Raw genomic sequence first — 25905 nt, 5'->3', positions numbered from 1 at the left:
CTTGTGCATTTACTTTGGGGGCTGTATAATACTAGAGCCGCATGTGGCCCCGGGGCCGTCAGTCGCCTGCATCTGATATGAAGTATCAAGTTTAACTTGACTTAATCATATGCCAATGATCATTGTCTTTACATGCAATTTGGATAGAACAGGGCAGAAATGTTTACACATTATTGCGTTTTAAACCTCCTGCATCTCATTATTGTACTCGACCAGCCAGTGTGCATCTTCATTCTCCCCATGCATATTAACTCATTCAGTGCCAGCCATTTTCAGATTTTCTACCCCCCTCAGTGTCAGCATTTTGACTAATTTTAAAGACACAGAATATTTTCTACTATGACTATCTGAAATCTCACCAGATTCTGAAATATTGAAGCCTCTACTTTCATCAAAAAAAAAATTGTTTCTGGCTCGTTTTGTAATCACCCATTGAATAGAGCAAGTTTTACACAAATCTTACAGTTTCAGAGCAAAAAGCTGAGAAAAAAGCCTTTTTCTAAAAAAAAAAAAAACCCTGTCAGCGACTTTAAAGCCATTTTTTTTTTTTGCTTTACTGACAACTCTGACATCTGAACATTGTTTCCTATATAAAAAAAAAAAACACTGAGACAGGGCTTTTAATGGCAAAATTATTATTTATCTATCTGGATCAGAGTTGAATGGATTTCTTACTGTATTTTGGTGTTCCTCCAACTTTCTCTCCTGTCAGTTTGCACACACGCAACTTCCTCTTCCTCCTGGACATGCAGAGTATCACTGCTTGCTCCGTTTTTTTATGGTATTATCTCACCATCGCCACATTATCCATGAGTTCCACATATGCTCTGATTGAGTATGCGCTCTCGCATGTAGCACCAATTTCTGTCTCGTAAACGCCTTTCTTCCTCTCCCTCTGAGCTCTGCTGAGCATGGATGATCTCTTAACCAAAGGTGCGCTGCTACCTCCTACATGTCACCTATTATTTTGCTATCTGTTTCACAGGCTGGGGGTATTTTGAAAAAAATGCAAATGACGAGTTATCTCGTCAATGGCACTGAGTGAGTTAAATAAATGTATGTTCTTAAATCAAAAAGTAAAAACAAATGTAAAGTTTGTCATCAAGTGAGTGAAAATAAGTTGAATCTAATGAAACATGCACATGTCTGCATATCATACTATGATTTAAGCACATGGCAGTAGAAGTATTCACATGGACACATAACGGTCAAAATAAAACTTCATAAAAATAAAGAATAAGCTGAATCAGCTTTTGTCTTTTTAAGCATTACCTTTCCTCACACAGATTGAAAACTTCAGATAGTTTCATATATTTACAGACATTAAACCTGTACCGTGCACCACTTGTTCAACCGCAACTGACCCTAAATCAGGTCACCATTCCTTCTTAAATTTTAAAAAAAAGTAGTTTCTTAGTGTTTGTGTATTATTGTCTCATAAAATGATTACACAGCTGCACCACAGTATGCAATATAAATAATCCAACATATTTACAAGTTTATTTTGTCCCCACGTAAACATTTTAATCGTGGATAAAGCACAAAAGGTACAAAAAAAGAGTGGGGAAAGCAAACCCTGAGGAGAGAAACACTAAAAAAGTGTCAGATACATAATCAGATACAAAAGTCATTCTTATCAAAAAATAAATGAAAAAAAGACTCACATCTGTTAATAAAAAAGAACGCACCAGCACCGCAGGAAGCAGGTGACAGATGTTGGAAGTCATGAAGAACCTTAAAGCAGATGTTTGTCACGATCAGAAGTCTATTCAAAAACACTTTTCAGAACAAATAGCAACACTAATGACTCAAATGTAGAGTTGATCAGAAGAGAATGGAATTATTAATGAATACAGAAGGTTGTAACATGGACTCAGATGCTTCTCCTGGACACTGTGGTCTAACTGTGGGAAACCTCCTTGTTAATGATGTCTCTCAGTGGGAGGATGGAGTTCAGGTTCCCATGGCTTTGCACGATCCGATAGGACTGCACGGACAGAGAGAAGCAGCAGGATGAGAATGAATGAATAAAAGAACACCTTCTGTTTGGCTAACGAGGATAACTCTCAGGATTATGAGTGAGTTACCTTCTCAAACTGAGCAGTGATCAGGTCAAATTTGATCTTCTTGTGAACGGCTTGGGCCACGTTTCTTCTTTCGAAAGGCTCTGAAACACGAGCACTGCGTTAGCTTACGATTCCTCACGTTTCGCCCTGTGATGCTAATGTTTACCTTCCACACAAATGAACTTGTTCTTCCACACTGTAGAAGACGTTGTGGGAAAAGCTTTGGCCAATCGGACTGAGATCACCTGTTGATCCCACCTGTTCAACCCAGAAGAAAAAAGAAGAGTGGATTACAAAGATTCTCCTTTTATTTTGACGTGAAAACAATGTTAAACTTCCCACTTCCTTTTAAAGTTGTAAGGTAACATTTAAAGCTGCTGGAGTGATTTATATGTATTTTTGGGGTCGTTTTGTATAGTTTTTTATTTATTTTGTGGTTATTTGCAGACGTCTTGTGTGTTATTACAGTAAATTTGTGTATTTTTGTTGTCCTGCACATTTCTTCAAATAATGTTTATTTATAGTTTGTGTTTTTAGGGTAAATTTGTGTATTTCTCTTGTCATCTTTATGTGATTTAGTATTTTTTTGTCAGCGTTTTGTGCTTCTGGAGGCATTTATGTATTATTGTGTATTTTCAGTAACATTTTTCAGTTATTTTTCTGTAAATTTGTACTTTTTTAGTGATTTTGTAAGTTTTTTTGGAGTCAGTTTTTGTTATTTTGCATTTTTGGAGTGATTTACTTTTTTTTGTGTAGTTTTCATATACTTTTCAGTTATTTTGTGTTTATTTGTAAACATCTTTTTTCAACATTTCACACATTTTCATTTGATTTTGTCAGTTTTTTGATGTCCTTTTTTCCTTGTTTCTGCAGTGATTTATGTGTACGTTTAGTGTTTTTTCCTTATTATTTTGTAAATTTTTCATGTTGGTGTGTGTAGTTTTGTTGGAGTGACTTTGTAAGTTTTGTAAGGTAATATTTAAAGCTGCTGGAAACATTATATATACAGTATATTCCGGGCTATTGAACGCACCACTGTATTGGCCGCATTACACCATACCAGCCTGTCATTACCCGACCTCGTTAGATCTCAGAAGCTAAGCAGGTCTGGGCCTGGTTAGTAGTTTGATGGAGACCACTGAGAATCCCAGATGAGACGGTGGGGGACAGTCACCCCAGTGGTATCTGTCATTGTGTCCATGGGCAAGGCACTTCACCCACATTGCGTAGTGACTGTTGGCGGTGGTCAGAGGGGCCGATGGCGCACTATGGCAGCCTCGCTTCTGTCAGTCTGCCCTAGGGCAGCTGTGGCTACAATAGTAGCTTACCACCACTAAGTGTGGAATGACAGAATAATACCGTAATTCTGTAAAGCACTTTGAGTGTACTTCAAACGACTTGTTTCTATCATAAACCGGCTGATTTTTACTTTATTCGGAGCGTTTCAGGGCGCACTCTCTAATCCGTGTACCCTTCGTTCTTTGGTTATTCTGTTTTAAAACAATCACACAAACAAAACAAGTTTAAAAAAAAACAAACAGAAAAACCCCCCACGATAAGAGGCCGTCCTGCACAAGGACCATGACGCATCCATGAGTTATTAAAGCTGTGAGAGCTTCACCTTTTCCTACATTATCCCAAACTTGTGTTTGAACGTTCAGTTCATCGTGATGTTCAGTGGCTTACGCATCAATCATTCCACTGTAGGGGTGACTGTCAGTAATATTCTGCCTCCCGACACCCGCTTTCACTGGACACATGATGACTGACTGAAAAATTCACACAGAGCGCATCGCCGCACTCTCATCTTTAAAGGGTCCACAATCATGCTATTTTTCACCCATCTCCATTTATTCTAAGAACCCCAACAACACAGTATTTGAGGTTTATTTTCCCAAACTCGCCTGTTATGCAGAGTTTTAGCCTCTGAAAAGTTACTTTTTGAGAGTTCTAAAAACGGGCAGTTTTGGAGCCAACTTATGCATATTCATGAGTGGGCGTGTATATAGACACTGACTTCTTGCGAAGATGATCAGTGATCACCAGAGCCATTTTCTTTTTGCCATCCACACACTGTTATTGTTTTCAGCCAAAAAACTGCACATTACAGTAAAACACATTTAAGCCGCTATTGAGATTGTGAGTCCGTCTCAGCACTTCAGGCTGTGTGTTTATCATTGCAGCAGCAGCAGCGGAGTAATTAAGATGCTTCAAACACTGAAGTGTTAAGCTGCTATGTCACTTTTTTCTGCTCCTTATCTCTATTAACTAAAGGAATAGTGCATTTAAGGTGATAATCAGTTGTTTTGTCCAACAACTGTGTCACAAACATGTCACAGATCAAGTCAAAGGCGATACAAGGCGATATAACGAATACTACAAATGGAACTGCTCCCTTGGTTCTACACTGTTGCTGCCCACTGCTCCTCAGGGAGGGGTTCAATGCAGAGAACACATATTGTGTATGTAGCTCGCATGCCTTTAGCTCCAAAAGAGTGGGCGTGTATGTTCACTGTGGAGGCGCGGCCGGCAGCAGGCACTTCCCAAAGTGGGCAATTCAGATTTCTGTGATGATTGGTCTATAGTTAACCAGCATAGAGGCATCCTGTGTTCTCTTTTTAAACGGAAGCGGTCTTCGTATATCACAGAATTTTATCCAAACGGAAATGTATTAAGTGTGTGTATCCCATACCGATATTATGGAACCAACGTCTGGATAACTGACTTAGTGTTGTTATTTGGCTTAGAGACTCAAAATAAATGTTTCTGCTGGGTTTTTCTCTTATTGTCATAGCAACCATTGGCTTTACACTCCACCATTGTTCAGGAACTGTAGACCAACGGACACAGTTGCCTAACAACAGCTAACAGGAATCAACGAATGCGAGTCATATCCTGACCAAAATGGCAGCTCTACATAGTTTACGCCCCAAGGTTTGTTTTAAAAAATGTGTTTCAATGTGTTTTTTAAATAAAAAGGTGCATATATTTTGTTTATTGGTAATACATCAAACACATTTTTATTATATACATTTCCACTGCATGTACCCTTTAAAAAAAGAATAAAAATAGAATAAATTCATGAAGTGAAGATTTAGCGTTAACGCTTCATTTTTAGGTGCTTTGGGTAGAAAGGCAATGAATGAGCTCATTTAGTAACAATTAAATATGCACACTTATTTTAAATATACACAAATGGATGTAAAAAAGAAAGAAAAAGAAGATGTTTTGCTCTAAGAAAGCTGAAGATTTCCCCACTTCTTGAACAAAGTTCATAAACATGTGTGAGCTGTTATTTGATATTCGAGCCACTTTAATAAAACTGCATGTGTGTGTAAAGTAAACTTTCCAGCAATGCCCTGGCACGATGACATGCATGCTGAAAAACACGGGGACGGAGGACTCCATCTGTTCCTGCCCCTCAGCCACAAACCTGAAACCAGCAAGGAAGAGGAGGAGGAAGAGGAGGAGGTGCACGGATCTCTGTACCTGAACTCTGTGGAGTAGTATCTCAGGAAGCCGATAAACAGCTTTCCCAGTGAGGAGGGGTTCTTTGACGCAAAGGGAGGGACACGCTTGGCTTCCTCTGGAATCTGGTCCACTAACAAGGAAGGATCAAAACAGGTCTGAAAATTAAAAACACAGGAAAACTCTCAAACTAAACTGACACAATGCTGGAGCCTAAAGCAGCTGTAGACAATCGTTTATTTTAATGAGATAAATACACATTACATCAAAGATCATTTGCTGGGAAAAAAAGATGTAAAAGGTTGAAATTGCATCTTGAAATGGTTTTTTATCTCCACTGTAAACATTCTCTTATTGACATTGTTGGAAATTTTTGGTGCATTGCATTGTGGGATGTGGAGTCCAGAGGGGTATTCAATAAAGCGGGTTATGTTCAAACTGAGTATGTTCAGGCTCAAATGAGGGAAACTGAGTATCCCTGAGTATGTTACCATGGCAACATTGTCCGTGAACTAAACCTGATCGCTGGCAGGTTTTATCGAAGAAACCCTGGGTTTCTACCTGGCTCCGCCCACCTGAACACCGTTTCTGAACATTTTAATGAACCTTGACACTCTTCACTGAAACACATTAGTAACATCACACACCACAGACGTGTTCACATCATTACTATTGTTGTGTTGCTTTACGTTTTTTTTCATTTATTTTTTTTGTGTAAACGGTAGTTTTCTTTATAACATTGTAGATGTAGATCATTAAGTGAAACACACTGAGAGGTTGATCTGCATTAAAACATCTGACATCTGTAGTAAAGTTCACTGAATACAAACCTGTGGATAATATAAAGGAGATGATAATTTAAATGAATCGACTTTTAAGGCTCAATTGTTGTTTTATGTTGTTATACAGTTAAATCTGTAGATCATGCATCTTTGAAGTTATGATGGTGCAGTGAATTATGACACCGCTTATTAAAGCGATGGGTCGCGGGTTTGCGTTTTTACGACATTTTTTGGACGTATAGATGACTCTGGCGACAATATTACATAAAAAATCAATATAAATGATGTGATATGAAGCAGCAGTCACTGTCTTTATATCAGCCATCCTATGCTGCTGCCACGTCTCCGCAGACACATTTTATTCATATTATTCCCCACTCGCCACGTCACTGAAGCAATAAAGTGATGAAGGGACTAAAAAGCGTGACTAATCACCCTTAGAACAGACTCATATTCCTCAAACACCGGCTTATTTCAACCCATCAGGGTGAATAAATCCCTCTCTTCCGGGTGGTTGCCATGGTAGTTTGTGTAATCTCTGATCCATTGATGATGGCTTTTTATCGCGCGCGTGCACATAAGTAACCCAAGGTTTACAGACTCAGGGTTGATTGACCCACTTCATACCAGCTGTAATGGAATCCGATACCCAGAGTTTCCCATCGTGGGGTATGTTGACCCAGAGTTTATGGATAGACTCAGAGTTTGTTAACCCTCCTTTATGGAATACCCCTCTGTAGACCAGTGTTATTCAACCTTGGGGTCATGAATAGGGTCGCCTGAAATGTATAGTAAATTGTTTTTTAAAACTATTCAAAATAAAACACAATCTTAAACAAAAGGATTGCATATTTTCACTTTCTCAAATATGGAGTTATAATATAAAAAATTACAATATAATAAATAACATAAAATAAATAACTAATAATAAAATATTAACATAATAAAAAAACAAATAAATATATATATTAGGCTTTACACCGATCTGATCGGCCGTATCGGATCGGCCGATATTTTGCATTTTATGCAATTAATGTGATCGACTGTCACCTCTTAATTCGCTGATCTGATCAATGACGTCATTGTCATGAGGAAACTTTCTGTAGATACTCCCATTGCATTGTTTTATCGTCTCATTTACACCAAAGAGTTGTTTGCTTTAAGTGACACCGCTTTATTTCCCTCACATTTGTGCCCAAAGGTAAAAACCTATGTGAGAACGGCAAAAATGTCTCTTAGTTGGAGCGAAGCGCTGGACTTCTTCCCCAGTCTACCGGCTCTGAAAGCGGGGACAGCGTTTGCTGTTAGTGAGAGTGTGTGTGTGTGTGCGCGAGGTTGATAAAATGTAGAGTCCGAGAGCGGAGCGCTTTCATACCGGACACTTCTGTCCGTTTCAGGGTGGTGGTGGACACAGAAGCGTGCCTGTGTGTACACCCCACCTTCGCTGTACACCTGGAAGTCTAACGCACCCACACACACACACACTATGACAACAAATGTTATGTTTATGCCCTGCATGGAAATTCTTCAACTCTTCCGCTCCCTCATAGTCACAAGGCTGAGTTTAGGCCTTGAAACATGGTACCGTTTGATTTTCTCTAAATCTGTATCAAGTAGTACCAAAAGAATTCGGTCAGCACCTAAAAAAACCCAACATAAGTTCATATGATCGGATCGTGTAAAGCCTAATATGTATATATATTTTTATTTTATTTTAAATCACTAATCCTAGCTACCCTGTGTTTGTTACAGTATAACAAACATGATTGATCCGTGTACCCTTCATTCTTTGGTTATTCCGTTTAAAAACCAAATCAAAATAAGAAATAAACCGTGTGGTTATTTTTGTTTTACTGACTTAAAACCAAAACACAAATTCAGAAAAATCAAAAACCAGACAAGCAGCGTTTTTCTGTTTTAAAATGTAAGCTTCTGTTTGTGTGATATTTGAATATTTACGGGGAAACTATGGACAAGAGCTTCATGTTTTAATCTCACCACACAGAGTGGACCCACAGAGGGGGGCAGCTTTTTTTTTTTTTTAAAGGATTTTTTTGGCTCTAGTGGCCTTTATGTGACAGTTGCTTGACAGGAATAGGATCAGAGAGAGCAGGGAATGACATGCAGCAAAGGGTCCCAGGCCGGGAATCGAACCTGGACCGGCTGCAGGTGAGGAGCTACAGCCTCCGTACATGGGGCGGGCGCTCAACCCACTGAGCTACACACCACCCCCAGACGGGGGCAGCTTTAACTCAGAGCTGAAAGAACACAAAGGTGAAGTGCAAAGGTGATGGAGAGACTTACTGGGAAGTCTTTCTGTAAACAAGGAAGCACTGGTTCTTTAAGAGCTGCAGGAAATACAACACAGTTTAACAATCAAAGCAAATCACACATGGAGTGTGTGTGTGTATACAGACTTTGGAGGTAGTGAAGAGTCATCAGCACCAGTGAGTAGCTGCTTAACGTGCCCTGACTGGCATCATTGATCTTCATGTGCCGCGCCCACTTCTTGATCACAAGGATCAATGGCCTCACTCTGAGATCAGCTGATGATACAAAGCAAATATAGTCGCTCAAAAACACACACACAAGTCCTCACATATGCACACACACACACGTCCTCACCACACATACACACAAGTTCTCACACACGTATACACACACACACACACACGTCCTCACACACGCATACACACACAAGTCCTCACGCACGCACAGACACACACAAGTCCTCCCGCACGCACAGACACACACAAGTCCTCACGCACGCACACAGAAGTCCTCACGCGCACACACAGAAGTCCTCACACGCACACACAGAAGTCCTCACACACACACACACGCACACACACCCCAGTAGGATCAGGGGAGACTCGGGGCAGTGTCGTCACCCACCAAAGGCGTAGCTCCTGAGTAGGAATGTGTTCCTGATGCCGACCGTGTTGTTGATGTTCAGATCAAACTCCAAACCACTGCAGAAAAACACATAGTGACGGTGACTTTGTGTGTTTGCTAGGGATGGGAATCGAAAACCAATTCTTTCTGAGAACAGGTTCCTAATAATACAATTCCTTGGAATTGTTTGTTTGCTTGCCTGTCAATTTTCCTTATCGGTTCTGCTTACGTCATGACATCAGCATATTTTGGTTCTCAACTTTTCCAACATGGCGCCAAGGCAGAAGCACTGGCTACACTGCACTGGCTACATTTCACAATATTTCCACCACAGAGAATCCATCTCCTCAACCCGCAGCTGCGCTGTCCTCCGTGCTGCGTTTATAGCATCTCTGTTGCTACGCTACTCACTTCCGGGTTCTAAAAGTTGCTTCTTGCACGGACTTTTCTTCTGAAAACAACAAACTTCAGCAAGAACACAGACCTTGTCGCCAGTTTATGTCCTCATAACAAGTAATCAGACACGGCAGACGGACTGGTACTGATCATTGTCTTTAGTTTGCTCTTTCACACGTTCACACACACGGCTGATGACGTCACATAACAACCAGGGGACGGCGTCTCTGAAGGTCCATTTATAGATATGTAAACAAAGCCAATTAACTAAAGCTTTACCATTTAAACACATAATAAGTGCAGCTATACTTTTGATTATTATGTTCTTTTTTTACAAAGGAATTATTTGTTTTATGTCTTCAAAAGGAGCACTGTAAATATTCTCTAATGTTTGTAGCCAAAAAGTGTCATATTTTGTATATATTATTATCCAGTGAAAACAATCTATACCTGGTGGATTAAAAGAGAGCTGATGTCCCTGCAGGAAATTAAATAGACAAAGAACATAATAGAGTAGGGCTGCTCAATTAAGCAAAATTAGATTACGATTTCGATTATTACTCTAAACAATTATAAAAATAACAATCAAGAAAAAAAACGATTTAAAAAAAAAAAAACTTATGTTTTATTCACTAAATAAAACAAACCCACTATTTCAGACACCTACAAATAATGAAGCTTGGCACACACGTTATTAATACTAACTTTGAGTTGTTTAATCCACGCATATGCACGCTCCTCCCCTCTGCCCCGCCCCTCTCAAAGTTAATGCTAGCCTGCAGGCCAACATGAGGAAAGTTGTTGCTAGCAGCAGGAGAAACGCAGAAAAAAATGTTTGGGAAACAAGTAGCTAATCAAATTCTCTTCTATGGGAACATTTTGGGTTTGATGATGAAGACCTAGAGCAAAGACACATCACGTGCAAGAAGTGGTTTTTTTTGTGCAAAAGTGAATATACTTGATTTTATTTTATTTATGTTTAAATTATTTTTTGTATAAAAAATGAATAACTTTTTGGTTGACAAATAATCGTTTGAATAATCGTAGTTTAATTTATGACTAAAATAATCGTGACTATTATTTTTTCTATAATCGAGCAACCCTAATAAAGAATTAAAGCAAACAAATCCATTTGTATTATAATTCCCTCACCCAATGAGAATTGGCAAGGAATCAAATGGATAAGCTGAATCGATAATGGAATCTCTAAATTCTTACCAATTCCCATCCCTAGTGTTTGTTTTTCTGGGTAAATGTCATACATTTCTCTCACCTGCTTCTCTCTTTGAACTTGAGGATTGGAACTTTAGCTCTGATCACGGTTGCTTTCACTATGTACGCTGCAAGTCAAAACACATGTCAAGGTTCTCCTTAATAAACAGCTCCATCTAGTGGAGACTGACAAAAAGACAAAGTGTGAAATACATTTTAGGATAAAACAAAGCGATTTTACAAAGGAAAACTGAAGTTTACACAAAATGTGACTCTTTTACTCACAAAGAGTTCGAAACAGCTTCTGCAGCTCAGAGAGGGCGGCAACAACATCGTGTTTCTTCTAAAAAACAAACACGTGAAATTAGTGGAAGGCGTTTAAACAACAGCTGGGAGTAAGAAACACTCACCCTCGCCTCAATGACCAGGCAAAGATCAGCGTCGCTGCTACGGCATCCCAGTCCATTCATGGACGACCCCGTTAAATAGAGCCGCGCCACTGAGAGAAAAACACACACACCAGCTGAAGGGCAAAGACAGCACAAAGAGCTGAAAGTTACTGAACGTGTGCTGCTTCAGTACCTGGATAGAGTCGCCGTATATCTTCTTGAAGCTGGACTCGGCAAACCTCCTTCCAGACCAGATCTGACGACTGCTGCTGACACGCCTCGAACAGCTCCAGCATCTCGCTACTCAGCTGTGTACACACATACTTCACTCCTAAACGGTGTACATTTTAGGACTACAAATCTGGACTTCCTCTTATTGCGCTAACTTTTGGGATTTTGTGTGCTGTACTATGACGCTGGTTCACTTCTTACCGGGCTGAATCACCATGGTAACTAAAGGCTCAAACATACTGGGGTGTACACCCGCAAAGCGGAGTCCGCACGGAGTAATTAATTAATGCAAAGCTCAAATTTTACAACCGCGCAGACTTCTCCGCGTAGTTGGTGTCACACAAAACACTGCTCAGTATTGTATCGACCCACATTAAATGTAACAATGACCTGTTTTTCACCCGCCTGGTGAAAACAGAGCAGGATAGATGAGCACGAGCTTAGAAGAGAGACTGGCAGACAAGCTACGACAGTAGCAATACCTTTAAAACACGTCCCAGGAGAATCATGGGACATGTAGGATTTTAATGGAAACTATACTACGCGGAGTTGCGTAAGCTCTGAGGAGAGCGGACAGTCTGCACTGAGTCCATTGTGTCTGAATAAATGAAACAACGTAGCTTTCAACGTACTCCCGTATCAAAAGCAGCACATATTGATGATGTCATATGTATTTCTGGTTTCTTAAAAATACATTATGTTGTGTTTTACTATGGAGGACCAAAGCTGCCAAATTTAAAATTAAATGAATAAATAAATAAAAAGTTAAAAATAAAAAGAACAATTGAAAATTTATTGCAAATAAATAAATATACAGTAAGTGGAAAAAAATGTAAAAGTTAATATAAATACATAATGAAATAAATGCCAAACAATAGATAAAACAATTGTCCAGAAATTTTTCATAAATTGATAAATAAAAGTGAAATTTCTTTTTTTTTTTTTTTTTTACTTCATGTAATCATTTACTTTATGCATATAAAAATGTTTATATATTTGCTTTGTTTTTATTCTTACTTTTATTCTTTTTTTAAATTTTTATTTTGGCCGGTTTGGGTTGCAATAAAATATAAATGTAAATGACAGGGCTGTCCTAAGTGTCTATTATAGTGTCTAGTTATCAATCTATATTTAATTTTTGGACAATATTTTTTTATTTTTGCAATCATATTTTTCCACTTTTTATTTATTTATTTGTATTTAATTTTAAATTTTTCTTTTTGATATTTTCACGTTTATTTAGTTGTTCATTTATTTTTAAATTTGGCAGGTTTGGTCCTCCATATTTTACGGCCTGAGGTGGTTTTTTATTTGAGGCCGTTTAGTCTGATGACTTTTATTTTGAAGCCTGAGGCCGTTTTATGTGATGGTTTGGTTTGACAAATGACAGCTGTTTTCCTGATACCCGACTCTGAGACTTGAGGATGTCCTAAAATGGAGACAATGCGACACACACACACTTACCCGATCAGTGGAGCAGCTCTGGAGCCAGCTGTGGCTATCAGAGGGCGGGGGCACCGCAGGGCGGAGCTGCATTGGGAAGCGAGGATCACCATGCTCAGCTGCTCTCATGGGCTCGCCCACTTCTGGAAAGTGACGCCGAGGTGAAACGGGAACCTGAGCGGGGGACATGTCGTATGGCGGAGGGGCGGAGTCAAAGCATTGGCGCTTTTCAGCATATAGGAACGGTTGGTTAAAGCGCCGCCTGCCACAAAATAAGCCGTCAGATCAACAATAAAAGACAAATGTTCACAAATAAAAGAAGAACCTGCGAACAGAAAGTCAAAACTTGTCCTGTGAGAAGCAAAGTGAGGGACATACTTGCGCGTCTCCATGTGATGAGGGACATCTATGGAGGACGATGTTTCTGAGCCGTGCCAGCTAACACAAACACAAACACACAATAAAGTAACTTACAACCATTCAATTTAAACTTACAACTCGTGCAAGTCCAGTAAAAGCTGCTCTCATCAATGCACGCTGCTTCACGCTGCTTCACGCTGTGAGAGCATGGAAATGCTCCACATGCACATTTTGGGAAAATGTCACGCATGTACATGCTATTTTTTTACTGGAAAACAGATGATTGAATGACAAACAATTATGTTCAATTCTGCTCAGAACTACCTTTATAATGGAGCACTCCGTGTCATGGTTCATCTAGTGATAATGTTATTCTGTGACTAAAATTAATGCAGAGTGTGTTTTTAATGTGTTCAGATCATAATGACTACGGACGCACCGAATATTCGGCCACTGAATATATTCAGCCGAATATTGCAAAAAAAGCCACATTCGGCCTTCGGTTTAGTGAGTTAAAGGCAAGGCCGAATAGTAGCGTGTGACGCAATCAAACAATGTGCAGTGACTTCCAACACGACCGACAGCAGAAAAAGTAGTGCAGTTTGGGCGTCCAGTAGTGCAGTTTGCATTTACATATACGGCAATAAAGTATAATATATATTCTATATTAAACAGTAGTGTTGTTTTAGCTGTTAGATAGTTGGAGAGGGAGGAGCTCACATTCTAGGAGGTGTGTTAGGTGACGTCACCTACCAACGTGGACAAAATACAACTGTCCCGTTTAGAGCTGTGGAAAAACAAGGGAGTGAGGAAACAGAACGTTTTCAACTCTGTTCCTCTGAATGAGGCTAAAGGATGTATATCACTGGAGCAAATCCATTATAAAGTGATTTTTTACATCATACCTCCCCTTTAATGCACTTTAGCTTTTTTTTGGGATGCATGTTTTGTTTTATTTGGAGGGCTAATGTAAATGAAAAACTTTGTTGTGCTTTTTTTGAAAAGCAAAGGCTACTGGAATATTTAAAAAATGTCATAATATTCAATAAACATTTATTTTCTTTAAAAAACATGTATTCTAGGCTATTTATGCACTATTTAAAAAAAAAAACAGTGAAAAACTTAACAACCGCATTCGAGATTCAGCCAAGCGTTTATATTTTATTCGGCTTCGGCCTCAAAGTTTCATTTCGGTGCATCACTAATTATGACTGCATTCAAAGATGGATTTAGCTGGGGGTGCAATTGCTGAATTGGTGATCAGTTTACCTGGTGACATGTCAGCAGAAGCATCTCCAATCATACAACTTTGCGGGATTTCATGCAAAATGTGAGCATAATTCTCCGGTGGGCGGTAATTCAGTAATTAAAGGGGACATATGAAAGATCCACTTTTGCAGTGTGTTTTTTTCACATGAGGTAACTTGAGTGTCCACCGGCACACAACACGTGAACTAAAACTATCCAGTGGTTTGTTTATGGTGTGTGTAAGTCTTATAATAGAGAAAATTGCTCCATTTAAAATTTTCAGTTTGTGATGTCACAAGCAAAAAAAAAAAAAACACTCCTCTCCACTGGTAACTCCACCCGCAACCGGAAAGGGGGAGGTCTATGCAAATCTATAGACACCCCCCCAAAACTGAGCGTTCTCACAAAACTTGTTTTTACAGGGTCTTGAACCTCTTCTGTTGCTTAATTTATGTTACTAGTACAGTGCCCGTCGGAAGTATGCATTCATGTGGGTGCAATTTTCCTGGTTTAATGTCATCATTGTGTTTTTTTATCTTTCAGTTGTCTTTTTGTGCATTTTTTTCTATAATTATGGTTTTTGTTGCCATTGTAGTGTGATTCTGGAGTCATTTGGTGTAATTTTTGTATAAATATTGTTTATTTTTTGTTTTATTTTACTCATTTAGTTAATTTTTATTATAAATACTGTGTGTGTGTCTCTCTCTCCATCCATCTCCATGCGTTATCGCTCCTGCGCGTCTTGCACACAATCCGTCGCAGGTTGTTAAGAGAGAGACAAAAGTACCACGAAAAATAAACGTTTTGCAACACCAAAGTCGCAACTCTCTAAACGGCTTTGTGTGAGTTCAGTATTGTCATCCCAGCGTAGTGCACGGACGTGCATCAGCCGTGTGTGCGTGTGTGTTTACATTGTATCTGCTAGCATCTTTCTTAGCACATAGAATAATATAAGAAAGACTCACCATTGCGCAGAACAAACAATCATACTGGAGCCGTGTTGTGGACCTATTATTATTATTATTAGGCAAGGCAAGGCAAATTTATTTGTATAGCGCATTTCATACTCAAGGCAACTCAATGTGCTTTACATGATAAAAAATTAAATTGTTTAAAATCAATAAGAACATTTAAAATCATCAGTAAAATCAATTAAAATCATCAGTAAAATCATCATGACATCAACAACATGACTAAAAATCTCTCTCTCAATCATATGCAGTAGAGAAAAAAACTGCCTTTAACTTTGATTTAAAAATGTTCACATGTGATGCTGACTTCAGCTCTGCTGGCAGTTTGTTCCACTTCTTTGCAGCATAACAACTAAAAGCAGCATCACCATGTTTACTGTGAGCTCTGGGCTCCACTATCTGACCTGTGTCCATAGATCTGAGAGACCTGCTGGGTTCATACCTGACTAACATCTCACTGATGTATTCTGGACCAAACCCATTCACAGATTTATACACCAGCAGCAGAACTTTAAAGTCTATTCTGAGGCTGACTGGGAGCCAGTGTAAACTTTAAAACTGGAGTAATGTGTTCTGACCTCTTTGTTCTGGTTCAGACCCGAGCTGCAGCGTTCTGAACCAGCTGTAGCTGTTTGATGCTCTTTTGGGGGATTCCTGTCAGAAGACCATTACAATAGTCCAGTCTGCTGGAGATAAAAGCATGGACCAGTTTCTCCTGATCTTTCTGAGCCATTAAACCTTTCACTCTGCAGATGTTCTTTAGGTGGTAGAAGGCTGTTTTTGTGATAGATTTGATCTGACTGCTGAATGTAAGATCTGAGTCAATCACAACACCAAGGTTTTTGACTTGGTCTTTAGCTTTTAAAGAACGAGACTCAAGATAATTGCTGACAGCAGTCCTCTTTTCCTTGTTTCCAAAGACAATCACCTCCATCTTGTCATGGTTTAGTTGAAGGAAGTTTTCACTCATCCAGCAGTTTACTTTTTCTAAGCAGTCACACAACACCTCAATGGGACCATAGTCATCTGGGTTCAGTGATAGATATAGTTGTGTGTCATCTGCGTAGCTCTGATAATCAACCTTACAGTTCTGTAAAATTTGTCCCAAAGGAAGCATATAAAGGCTAAAGAGAAGGGGTCCAAGAACAGATCCCTGAGGAACCCCACAAGACATTGGTAATCTGTCAGATTCAAAGTTTCCAATGCTTACAAAATAGCTTCGCTCCTCCAAGTATGACATGAACCATTGCATTACTTTTCCATTTAGTCCAACCCTTGTTTGCAATCTGTGTAACAAAATTGTATGATCTACAGTGTCAAATGCAGCACTTAGATCCAACAGAATGAGAACAGACACTTTTCCTGAATCAGTGTTCAACCTTATGTCATTGATCACTTTGATAAGAGCAGTTTCAGTGCTGTGATGAGAACGAAAACCTGACTGAAATTTATCAAATATTTTGTTGAATGTTAAGAATTGACTCAGTTGGTTGAAAACCACCTTATCAATGATCTTGGCCATGAATGGAAGGTTGCTGATTGGTCTATAGTTAGCCAGCATAGAGGCATCCAGTGTTCTCTTTTTTAACAGAGGTTTCACAGCAGCTACTTTCAGGGATTTTGGTACGGTGTCTGATTGGAATGAGCAGTTAATTATCTGACACAAATCAGTGACAATTGACTTTACAACAGTTTTAAAGAAGTTTGAGGGTATTGTGTCAAGGCAACACGTTGATAGATTCAGCTGCTGAACAGTCTCCTCTATTGTTTTTGGGTTCATTGTAATAAACTAACATTGTAGTTGACTCATCCCTCAGTGGTTGAAGCTGTTCAAGCTTTTTGTGATTTTGCTGGTTTGTTCTGATGTTTGACCTTATTGATTGTATTTTTTCATTGAAATATACAGCAAATTCATTGCATTTTCCAGCTGACAGTAATTCAGGGGCTATCTGATCTGGGGGGGTTGTGAGCTTTTCAATAACAGAAAACAACGTGTGAGAGTTGTTGACATTTTTGGCAATAATTTCAGAAAAGTATTGCTGCCTTGCTTTGAACAAGCCATCATTGAATTTTCGCAGACTTATTTTGTACAGTTCTAGATGAATTTGGAGTTTTGTTGATCTCCATTTACACTCAGCTCTTCTACAGTCAGATTTCAAATTGTGCATTATCTCAGTCCTCCTCCAAGGGGTTTTCTGTGTGTTTGGTTTTCTCTTAGTTTTGATTGGAGCCACCACATCTATGACATTACAGACTTTTCTATTATACTCATCCAGAAGATCATCAACTGTCTCAGCACTCAATGTTGGTGTCATTGCTATGGCTTCCATAAACTGTGCACTTGTGTTCTCATTTATGTACCTTTTCTTTAAACACACATAACTAGGGGGAACAGATGTTACAGTCTCTAGGTCAAAAAAGACACAGAAATGATCAGATAGAGCTAAGTCTCTGACATCAACAGCAGAGATATCAACACCTTTAGAGATAACCAGATCCAAAGTGTGACCTTGAGTGTGTGTCGGACCAGTCACATGTTGTATAAGACCAAAAGTATCCATTAAAGCATACAGTTCTTTGGCAGTATTGTCCATGTTATTGTCTACATGAATATTTAAGTCACCTGTTATTATTAAAAAGTTTTATTCAGTGCATACAACTGACAGCAGTTCAGCAAACTCATCCATGAATTCTCCAGAATATTTTGGGGGTCTATAAACAACTAAAAACAGAACTCTTGAATCACCCTTCAGTAAGAATGACACATATTCAAAGGAAATAAAATCCCCAAATATTATTTCTTTGCACTGAAATATTGATTTAAAAATGGCAGCAACTCCACCACTTTTCCTGCAAGTATGAAACTTATTTAAATAAATAAAGTCTTGTGGTGCACTTTCATTGAGAATAGTATTACTGATACCATCATTCAACCACGTTTCATTAAGAAATAAAAAGTCCAAGTGATGTGTCAAAATAATATCATTAATTAGTAATCTTTACTTCATACAAAACTACAGTACGCCAGTTAAATCAACTATTTATCAGCATGCATGGCAATACTGTACACCCCCTCGACCAACAGAGAAAGTCCAGTGCCACCACTGGATAAGTTTCTGTAGAGCCCTGAAAATAATAAAGATGATGATAAGAATATAATAGTATTAGCAAAAATAGTAATAGTAATAATAGTAATGTTATAATAATAATAATAATAATAACAACAACAGTAAGTATAGACAGGACACTGATTTCCTCCTCCCCGCACGGTGACGTAGGGCCAGAGGACAACCCGCCCTCCTCCCACCAACTCCGTAGCCGAGCTCATGCTGCTTTATAAACATGAGACAGAGCGTGGGGGCGGGGCGATCGTCATCAAAGTGGGAACGCGTCATCAAATTGGAGCGAGGTGTTTGGGCTCACCCTGCAGTAAGAAAGGAGCAAATCACCCACTAACTAACTATTGAGGGAATCAATGAAAAACACACTTTGGACATGTGTATGAAGCCATAATAGGACTTTTATTATGTTTAAAGCACAGAAAAGTTGATTTAGCTTAACATGGGCCCTTTAAAGGAGTTGCTGAGGGTCGTGCAACGCAATCTCGTGTGATTTCTGTGTATGATTCTGTTTTTTTAAATCATATAAATGTAGCTAACTCTATAACCCTTAGTCATTATGTTTGGTACGCTTTCAGGAAGTTTAATCACAGTAAAATCATCAAAACAGGGAAAGATGAGAGAGAAAAGTTTAACGTAACGCGTATGTGGGTAAACACTGAAACTAGATTCAGATAAATGGTGATAGTATAATTGTGAGTTCTCCAGATAGAATGAAAGTCCCTCTAGGACAGGACTGACCTGTGGATGTCTGCCATGTTGAGGTGGTTGTATTCATGGTGATTGACAGGTGGTGGGGAGTACATAGGGGCGGGGTTACTGTAGTTTGCTCCATGGCGCCTCCGTCCAGTGTGATGGCGAAGCATGCTTTGCTACTCTGGAGACTCCCAGCATGAACTCAGATACTTCCAGGGAGATCCTGAGATGACAACAGCACAGAAGAAAACTTTAAAAAACTATTTTTAATGTTGATTTTAAAATTATTTATTAAAATGTTTTTAATGTTGGTTTTTAAACTCTGTTTAATATTTGTAATTTAGACTTTTCTTTTAATAACTCTGTTTAATGTTTTAATTTTTAATGTCAATTTTTACTCGATTTAATAATTTTAATGTTGATTTTTAAACTAATCTTTTCAATGTTGAATTTTGAACTCTTTAATATTTTTTTACTTTGTTTAATGTTTTTAATGTCGATTTTTTAAAACTGTTTTTAATGTTGATTTTTTTTAAACCCTTTTTAATGTTTTAAATATTGATTTAATGTTGATTTTAAAACTCTTAAAAATAGATTATAATGTTGGTTTTTAAAATCTGTTTAATATTTTCAATTTAGATTTTTTTACAACTCTTTTTAATGTTTTTAACGTCAATTTTGTTTTTAAAACAATTTAATAATTAGAATAAAAATAATAACTTCTTTTCAATGTTGAATTTTTAACTCTTTTTAATATTGATTTTTTTACTGCTTTTTAATGTTGATTTTAAAACTAATATATTATATCTTTTTAATATTTTTAACTTTATTTAATGTTTTTAATGTCAATTTTATAAAACTCTTTTTAATCTTGATTTTTAAATTACTTCTACCGTATTTTTCGGACTATAAGGTGCACTATCAATGAATGGGTCTGACTGGGTCTATTTTCATACAAAAGGTGCACCGGACTATAAGGCGCACCGGTTTGTTATTATTATTATTATTATTATTAAGACGCGTTAAGCTGAATATATTCAGCCACCGAATATTCGGTGCATCCCCATCAATATACAATATAAATCTTTATCATTCTATTTCAAACAAAAAGACAGTCATCAACATCCCCCGCCAGATTGGTTCTCAAATAACTCACAACCTTTTCCTAAATGTCCTAAATCTAACTTAGATGTAGGGCTGGGCGATATGGCCTTTTATAAATACCGCAATATTTTTAGGCCATGTCACGATACACAATATATATCTCGATATTTTGCATTACCCTTGAATTAACACTTTGATGCACAAAATCACACCAGTATGATGATTCTATATGTCTACATTAAAACATTCTTGATCATACCGCATTAATATATGCCAATTTTAAACTTTCATGCAAAAAAGGGGATATCACAACTAAGTCAAAGTTGACATAACTGTATTTATTAAACAGTGAGTGGCTCAAACATAAAATTGTCAACAGAAAGTGCACGTTCTGTGCAAAACTGTCACAGAGACATTTCAAAACAAGACATTAGTGCAGGATGCAACTCACATGGCATTTCAAAACACAAAATTAAAGTGCACTTTTTGTACATAATGCCACTACAATATTTTAAAAACAAATAGTGCCCTTTTGTGCATGTTGTCATTAAGATGACATTTCAAAACAACACTAAATTTAAGTGCACCTTTTGTGCATAATGCCACTAAGATATTTAAAAAAAAAAAAAAAAGTCCGCGAGTTTAACGGTATGGTCATTTTCAACACCGCACAGACTACAAGCTGCGATATATCGAGTATATTCGATATATCGCCCAGCCCTACTTAGATGTATACATGAAAAAATATTATCACATCAGAATATGAAATTACTAACCATCTTAAACGTTTTCTAAGAAAAACTGTCCTCTTTGAAGATACTGTACATCGAACAGAGTAAAAAAAACGGCACATGGAAAATATTGTGTGCTTCTCATTTTCAAATTCCATCAAGGCACTGATACCCTGAAGCCACACACCGATAGAATGAAACAAAGAAGTAAGGACACATGTTATTTAGTTGGAGTTAATAATAACTAAATCAAACACTTTCAACTCTACTTAGAGGGCTTTCTATATAAAACTTAGGAATTCATTAATAAGAACTAGTACCAAACTTTGAGATGCACAGTAGTGTACACGTCATAGGAGGTGAAGTCCAGGATCACAACCTTCGCTCCCCTGGATCCCATGCAGAGATTTAAGCAGTGGTTCCCAACCTTTCACAGGTCTTGACCCCATTTTTATATCACAAATTAGGGCTGAGCGATATGGACCAAAATGCATATTTCAATATTTTTCCTCAAAAGGGCGATATCCAATATAAATCTTAATAATAATACATCTTATTTGTAATTAGGAGTGTAACGATATCTCGATATGGCGATATATCACAATATTTTTTCCGCACAATCGATTATCGATATGCTCACGCTAAACATCGATTTAAAAAAAAAAAAAAAAAAACAAACATTTTATATAATTTTTTTTCCTCAAAACCTTTTTATGCTTTTTCACTAAAATGTGCAGGTACGTCTTCACAGAAATGTTGTCACTGCTTGTTGAAGGAACCAATATGTTGCACTATAATGCTGTCACTGGTAAGAAAACCTATTTTTTTGTTTACAAAAAGCACTATTGGAGATAGTTATTTGTTTACATTGGTATGTTGACACTTATTTACAGAAATGATGCACTAAAATAGTGTCACTGTTCATAGGACACTTTTTCAATTTATTGTCTTTCAGAGATATGAAATAAAAATTTTATTTTTTCACTTAATCTTTTTTTTCTTGTTATGTCATAGATTATCGTAGATTGATTTCTGACCAATATATCGATAATCACAGTATTGTCATATCATGAGATAATTGTTATTGTATGTTTTGTATCACATATCATATCGTGAGGTACCCAGAGGTTCCACCCCTATTTGTAATGCACTTTACATTTGATACCAAACCTCAAAGTGCTACAGGATTAAAACAATACAACATATATTAAAAGACAGGACTAAAAAGAGGCATTAACTGTTAAAATAAGTTTCTGTAAAAAGGTGATCTTTAAGTATTTTCTTTAAAGTGTCCATCTTGATCATTCTAATTCAAATAAACTCTTAACAGAAAGACAATTCTGGGTTAAATTTGCTGATGCAAAATGCCACAACACAGGCAAAAACATAATCACAGTGCTTTAAGATTGGTCAAAAAAAATATTAAAAACTTGTGCGACAGCAAAGTATACACAAAATCACTACAAAAAATTATGAATAGAGAAATATACAAAATAACACAATTACACAAAAAATGCACAAAAGGAGGAAAACAAGGCACAATGGGACAACAAAAATACATAAAAGAACAACAAAATACACAAAACAGAAAAAAAAAATACACAATGGGACAACAAAAATCCAAGAACAACATACCAAAAAATACACAAAACAAAATCAGAAAGACATCCAAAATTACCCATAAATACACAAAAGAACAACAAAAATAAATAGGACAACAAAATACACATAAAAAAGGAGAAAAAAAAAAACACAATGGGGCTGGGACATTTATTTAACAAACAATTGCCCAGTATGTGCCACTTTTGGCTTTTTCTACTATAAGAGACAGCAAGTGTGAGTGAGTTCTGTTGTGTGTGGCTTATTTAGGGGAAGGTTGGGGTTAGGACGCACTCAGAAATCCATCGAACTGTCCTCATCATGCTGTTCTGAGAAGTGTCGATAGTAGAGACTCCTAAAATTTGTATTTTAATACAACATAAATTGTATTTTAATCAGTATATATATTTTTTTAAAGTGTCTGGAGGTACTTTAAACGCCAGGACAGTCTAATGGTCTAAGGTGCCGTGCTCACCGCTATTGTGGGCTTTGCTAACGGCTAACGTGGGTTCGAATCCCACTTTTGACACATTCTTTTTTTCCATTTTAACATATTTAACACGGAAAATTACACCTTTATAAATACATATCCGACAAAAATAAACATTTTTGGGTTAGAGTTAGGGATAAAGTAACAGTTAGGGTTAGGGATAGAGTTAAGGTTAAGGCAAAAATATGTGGGTTAGCTAGGGTTAGAATTAGCTAAAAATAAATATGAGCTACACGAAACTAAGTCACGTGGTGCACCTATCACGTGACCTAAACTGGCCAATGGCGGCGCTGCATATCCATAGAGTGGCAGTCTACGGATGCATTTAACGTACCCGTAGCCACGGCCTTTTTTTTTTTTGTTTAAATCAATTACTAGACCAGGGGTTCTCATCTGGTCTCACCCTGGGACCCACATTTTTCCACGGTCATTAAATCACGACCCACTTTTTTTTCTTTTTTTTTTCCAAAGAATTCAACCAATTAAATTAAATTTTTCAAAAATAGCTGTTGAAAACATATATATATATGTTTAAAAAAAAAAAAAAAAACAAAAAAAAAAAAACATACATCTATATATTTTTCCTTGCAACCTGCATTTTACAGCATGTCGGTCAAAAGAAAAGGTTATTTTAAAATAAAAGATTAGAGACATTAAGTATTCATTTTTGACCAGCTGTCCACAACCCACTTTTGGGTCCCGACCCACCAGTTGAGAATCACTGTACTAGACATTTCAGGGGACCCCACATTAGGTCACAAACCCAAGGTTGAAAACCAATAGTTTAAAGCGTTATTACTGCCAGTCCCTCACACATAGAGCCACATTTTATTGTGCTTTCAGTTGTTGGACAACATGAACTTTTCTGCATGTTAATCATTGTTTTCACTTCTTGAAATCAAGGATATCAGAAAGAACTACAGATCAGTTCATGCAATAATAAGCACAAAGAAATAACTATCATCGGCTATCATAACATTTTGTCAATTAATCCCGATAAAAAAAGTCATGAGATTAGTTAATTGTGCTAAAACTATTATAACAGCCACTGAGGGAACCAGAGGAAACGAAACTTACCAGCGGTGCGGCTAACTGCTAGCTAACAGTTAGCCGATAAAAACAATGTCGGGACGTTTCACTCAAGGTGAGTCAGACGCCTATTTTTGTCGAAACTCTTTAATGGAAAACGCGGAAGTCTGAAGCCACTGAGCCGGCCGTGCAAACAACATTTTAAGTCACATGTAAACTAAACTGGAAGAGTGAGAATCCAGCCCACTTACTTCCGCATTCAATGATGACGTACAGGAAGCTTTATTAAAGGAGACACGCCTTTCCGCACCAGTACGTGCAATTATGGCAACAGTCGAGTCGAATAATAATAATAATAATAATAATAATAATAATAATAATAATAATAATAATAACACGAACGCATTAACATTAATAAAAATACACTATTATTATAATTATTATTATTATTATTATTATTATTATTATTATTATTATAATTATTATAATTATTATTATTATTATTATTATGCATAGATTAGCTTACTAAATCTACCATTACTCCTGAAAAGTAGGCAGCATTTATCTAATTAATTTGATTTTCATCAAAGCTGCTGTTAATCTGAAATCTAAAATCGTATTATTATTAATCTAAAAGAAATCAGATTTGAAAGAAATCTCAATGTGCTCACAAGTTTAAATATTTATTTATTTATTTTTTAAATCTCGCTTTAAAGATTTAGACAACTTCAATAATGGTGACTTTAATCGATTAAATGTTATTCTGATGACGAAATTAAAACAATATTTAAGTTTATTATTTAATCAAAAACAAAATTGGCAAATTATTATTTCATGGAAGGGTTTGTTTGCTCTTCATCTATAAGCCTCTCATAGGATAAGATAAGATAATATAATTATCTGTATTTTCCCTAATGTATATAATCATCTTATGTGTTCACCAGGTTCTCAAGTATCAACATGGTCAAATATAGGTAAAATTAAAAAAAAAATACAACAAAACAAATAACAGGATAACAAACAAAATATGAACCTGTGTTTACAATAATTAGCAGCAATAACTAAGCAAACTTATTGCATTTCCCAGAAAGTCAGTATAAGCCCTTGCAGTCATAATTACCCCTTGTAATCAGTAAAACCCTGGAGTTATAATTACCCCTCGGAGTCAGTATAACTGCTTGGAGTCAGTATTATTAATACATTAAATTGTATTATAATGAATAGCAGCAGAGAGTGTTGTGCTCACCACTGCAATAGGTTTGAATGGAAAAATGTCGATTTCATTTGGACAATTAATCAATAATGCTTAACTTATAAAAACAGCAAAAGATTATTAAATAATTCTGTTTACTGGGCAGGGTACACTGGTCAGTAGAATCGGACAAAATTTTGGGGATGATCTTTCGAACAAAAATCTATCATAAAATAGTACCAATAATACGGAAAACTCAATGATATACTATGATAATATTATAACATATTATAAGTACAACATAAATTTATAATAGGCCTAATATTACTATTATATAACAATAAATAAAAGGGATGTGCGGATATACTGTATCCTAAATCAGCTAAAAATTGATGCAAACTAGAGGGGACAATAATCAATATACCACAGTAGTGCTTTGATACTTTAGTGACTTTAGTACTGATTGTTTTGACATCATGGTCTC

General features: G+C 37.0%; 2 protein-coding genes across 4 annotated transcripts in view; one reads left to right on the top strand and one right to left on the bottom strand.

Annotated features, from left to right (window-relative positions):
* Positions 1-1467: 1467 nt before the first annotated feature.
* On the bottom strand, positions 1468-24493 carry tent2 (terminal nucleotidyltransferase 2). Of its 3 annotated transcripts, XR_003674750.1 has the most exons (16): positions 24278-24493; positions 19322-19499; positions 13261-13320; positions 12904-13144; positions 11402-11516; positions 11230-11318; positions 11105-11162; positions 10881-10947; positions 9212-9288; positions 8734-8862; positions 8621-8664; positions 5556-5692; positions 2233-2324; positions 2088-2167; positions 1665-1987; positions 1468-1576 (listed from the first exon to the last, which is right to left on the bottom strand). XR_003674750.1 is itself a non-coding variant. In XM_028456614.1 (15 exons), the coding sequence occupies exons 2-15, from the start codon at positions 19444-19446 to the stop codon at positions 1901-1903; spliced, it is 1401 nt and encodes a 466-aa protein (XP_028312415.1). In that variant the 5' UTR covers positions 19447-19499; positions 24278-24493; the 3' UTR covers positions 1468-1900. The 3 variants fall into 3 exon arrangements, 2 of the variants coding, with proteins under 2 accessions (XP_028312415.1, XP_028312416.1); XM_028456614.1 differs by having other exon boundaries at positions 1468-1987; XM_028456615.1 differs by having other exon boundaries at positions 1468-1987; positions 5556-5667; positions 8621-8632.
* The window catches only part of homer1b (homer scaffold protein 1b), a 68260-nt gene continuing 47851 nt past the window's right edge, over positions 5497-25905 (top strand). The window contains exon 1 of the mRNA XM_028456619.1: positions 5497-5690. The gene's annotated coding sequence lies outside the window, so the exon portion shown is untranslated. The remainder of the gene's footprint in view (positions 5691-25905) is intronic.

The sequence above is a fragment of the Gouania willdenowi genome, chromosome 9, assembly GCF_900634775.1.
Source record: "Gouania willdenowi chromosome 9, fGouWil2.1, whole genome shotgun sequence".
NCBI lineage: Eukaryota > Metazoa > Chordata > Actinopteri > Blenniiformes > Gobiesocidae > Gouania > Gouania willdenowi.
This window is presented reverse-complemented; position numbering and strand designations above follow the sequence as displayed.